Source organism: Panthera uncia (genome assembly GCF_023721935.1).
Source record: "Panthera uncia isolate 11264 chromosome E2 unlocalized genomic scaffold, Puncia_PCG_1.0 HiC_scaffold_19, whole genome shotgun sequence".
Taxonomy (NCBI): domain Eukaryota; kingdom Metazoa; phylum Chordata; class Mammalia; order Carnivora; family Felidae; genus Panthera; species Panthera uncia.
In genome coordinates, this window is record NW_026057588.1 from 31,788,729 (window position 1) to 31,791,730 (window position 3,002).

Here is a 3,002-nt window from a genome sequence, read left to right on the forward strand (position 1 = left end):
CCCCCCCCCCCCCCCCCCCCCCCCCCGCCGGCTCCCACCCAGACTCACCACCAGTGGCCAGGGCACCATGTACAACTTCATGTGCAGCTGAAACAGGTAGAGGATGAAGAAGACAATTGTCACCAGCCAGAGGAAGACAGCAACGAACATGACCCAGCCGTAGGCTGGGTACAGGTGGTACGGGGTATCGGCAATCAGGGCCCACACCAGCAGCCCCAGCACCTGGAGGGACGAGACAGGGCCAGAGTCCCCCAGAACCCCCACCGCTCTGGCTGGAGGCCACAGGGCTCCCTCTGCAGGACATATTTCTCATTTAGTCGAGAAAAAGATTTATCTGGCTCCTACTGTATACCACCATGTACCAAATCCTCAGGTGAAATGTTAACATACCGTGGGACACCTTCCCTGCTCCTCCAGTCTGGGTTCTAGAACGTTCTTTTGTGCTCGCATGGCCCCCCTAGGCACCTACCATCCAGGACTGGGATACTGTTTCCTTCCCAGCCTTTGAGTTCCCTGGGGGCAGGCCAATGACTGTCTCACCCATAGCTGCACCCTGGCAGCCAGTACCTGGGCTCAGTAAAAGCTGCTGAAAGGTGAAGTCGCCATCCTTGAGGGATGGACACAGTCCAACTTCCAGAGGTGGGAAAACCCACAGCCTGTGCTGTCCTCCCACCCAGGGCCTCAGGGTGACTTCCACGTGACACCCTACCAAGCCCTTCCCACCTTCTCTGACTCTCCTAACTGCCTCTCTATACAGGTGCTACCATCCCCAGTTTCTCAGGGAGAAACTGAGTCTCGCACCATTCCCACATGGCAGGGTGGGCTCCAGTATCCCTGCAGTGTGTGAAGCAGCTAACGGCATGGACCTTGCAGCCCGCTACCTGGTTTTAAACCCTGCTCCCTTCCCAGCTGTGTGACCTTGGGCAAGTTCACGACCTCTCTGTGCTTTGGTCACCCGATCTGTAAAATGAGTATAGTGACCATACCTACCTCACAGGGCTACATCAAGGACCCGTAAGTTCACGTATATAAATGGGTACAACAGACGTTTGCTTTTATTATTCCCCGCTGGATACACTGCCCTCCGGGCCACGGGGAATTCTGCGCAGACAGGCTGATACCGGCTTGGGGAACTTAGCGGCGTGGGACTGAGCAACGGGCTTGCTCTGAGGCACGGCCCAGGAGGCTCAGGAGAGCCCACAAGCAACACCTCACATGTAGCCATCCCCGCCTCCTCCATACCTCTCCTACCCTCTTCCTTGGTGCCCAAGACCCCTAGGCTGAGGCGTCCTCCCTTGTCCCCAAGGGCATTCTTTGGAATCTCTGGAGCTAGGCATGACTCAGGTCTGGCTGCTGAGGCAGGGAGGGTCTACCATGGGGCTTTGGAGAAAGGCTCCTCTGCTGATGAAGATGCACAGAGAGAGCTGCCCTCTTTTTCCTTGGGTGGCACCCAGGCACGTGGCAGCAGGCCTCGCAGTGACCTTGCCACAGCCTGAGAATGAGCAGACCGTCGGCTGGATCCCAGAGAAGCGCCTCAGAAGCAAGATCCACCTCTAGCCGCTGGTCTCAGAGACAAAAAGTGCCCCCCTCCCGCCCCCCAGGCCAAAAGCTCCTCTGCCGGCCAGTGCTGGGCACCTGCTAGGCACCCCCACCAAAGTACCCCTGCCAAGGACCAAAAGGGAGGTTTCAGTACCCATCCCCCTACACTTGGGGGGCTGGGCAAGAACAGCCTTAGGTGAGTGGGCCCGGAGTCCGGCAACCCCTAGAGCGACCTGTGACCTTCCCTTCTCGTCCTCCTGCCGCTCGGGCACAAGAGGCTGGGGAAGGGTGTGGTTGATTGGCGTCCCTCCCACAGCACCGCTGGAAAGTGGGAGGTGGAGCCCCAGGCCTGGGAGCCAACAGCTAGGGGTCAATCCTGCCCATGCTGTGGGACACCGGGCGAGCACCTTTCCCTCTCTGTGCGGCTCCCGGGGCAACTCCAGTCCGTCCACCAGAATGCAGGCCCCGTGAGGAATCCAGGTTTGGTCACTGCTGCATCTCCGGTGCTCAACAGTGCCTGGCATATACCTGCTCAATACCTATGTGCTCGGAGCTAACGGGCCTCAGTTTCCTTACCCATGAAGTAGGAGTCAGACACCTGCCCTGCACAGGTGCTGTGTACTAAAAGAGGAAGCAGGTGTGAGTCAGTGAATGTGCTGCGGGCCTTGCCCTCCCCTCCACCCGGGGAGAGATCTCAGCCCAGGGCGGGAGGCGGGAAAGGCATCCACTCCTCCTCTCCAGAGCCCTGCGCCTGTTCCCCGTCACCCAGTGGGGTGGGTCCGCAGGGATACCACCCATACTGCACCACGCCAGCCTCAGCTGCCCCATCGGAGATGGGCAGGCCCACTTTGCAGGTGAGGAAGGTGGGACAGGTGGCAGGGCTTTGCCCACAGGCACACAAACTGGGCACAGAGCCGCTCCCAGTGAGGCCCGTGAGCCAGGTTGTCTCAGCCCATCGCCCCCACCTTCTACCACCCATCCTCAGCATGCCCTGCTCAAAACAGACACGTCAGGGGGGCAGAGACACCCCCCACCCCCCCCACTCCCCCAGAGCTGGGTGAGCTCCCTGCTCCGAAGGAGAACCAACCCTCCTAAAGCAGCAGGACCCTCCCAGGTGAGAACTCGGCACATCAGGGACAAAGAATGATCTTAAAGTAGGGTCCTTACAGGCCTCCATGCCATTGTGCTGCAGGTTCCAACTACCTAAAAGGAAGTTGAAAACGCAGTGCAATGAAAATCAAGAAAAGACCAATTCGGGGGCGCTCGGGTGGCTCAGTCAGTTAAGCGTCCAACCTCGGCTCAGGTCATGATCTCATGGTCTGTGAGTTCAAGTGATGCACTGGGCTGTCACCGCAGAGCCTGCTTTGGATCCTGTCTCCCTCTCTCTCTCCCTCTCAAAAGTAAGGAAATACTAAAAAGGAAGGAAGGAAGGAAGGAAGGAAGGAAGGAAGGAAGGAAGGAAG

At 58.7% G+C, this 3,002-nt stretch overlaps 1 protein-coding gene across 1 annotated transcript in view; it reads right to left on the reverse strand.

The window, feature by feature from the left end:
- Positions 1–3,002, reverse strand: part of PLLP (plasmolipin) — a 20,051-nt gene that overhangs the window by 3,640 nt on the left and 13,409 nt on the right. Inside the window, exon 2 of the mRNA XM_049622203.1 lies at positions 49–222. Coding sequence (XP_049478160.1) covers positions 49–222 — 174 coding nt within the window. The remainder of the gene's footprint in view (positions 1–48; positions 223–3,002) is intronic.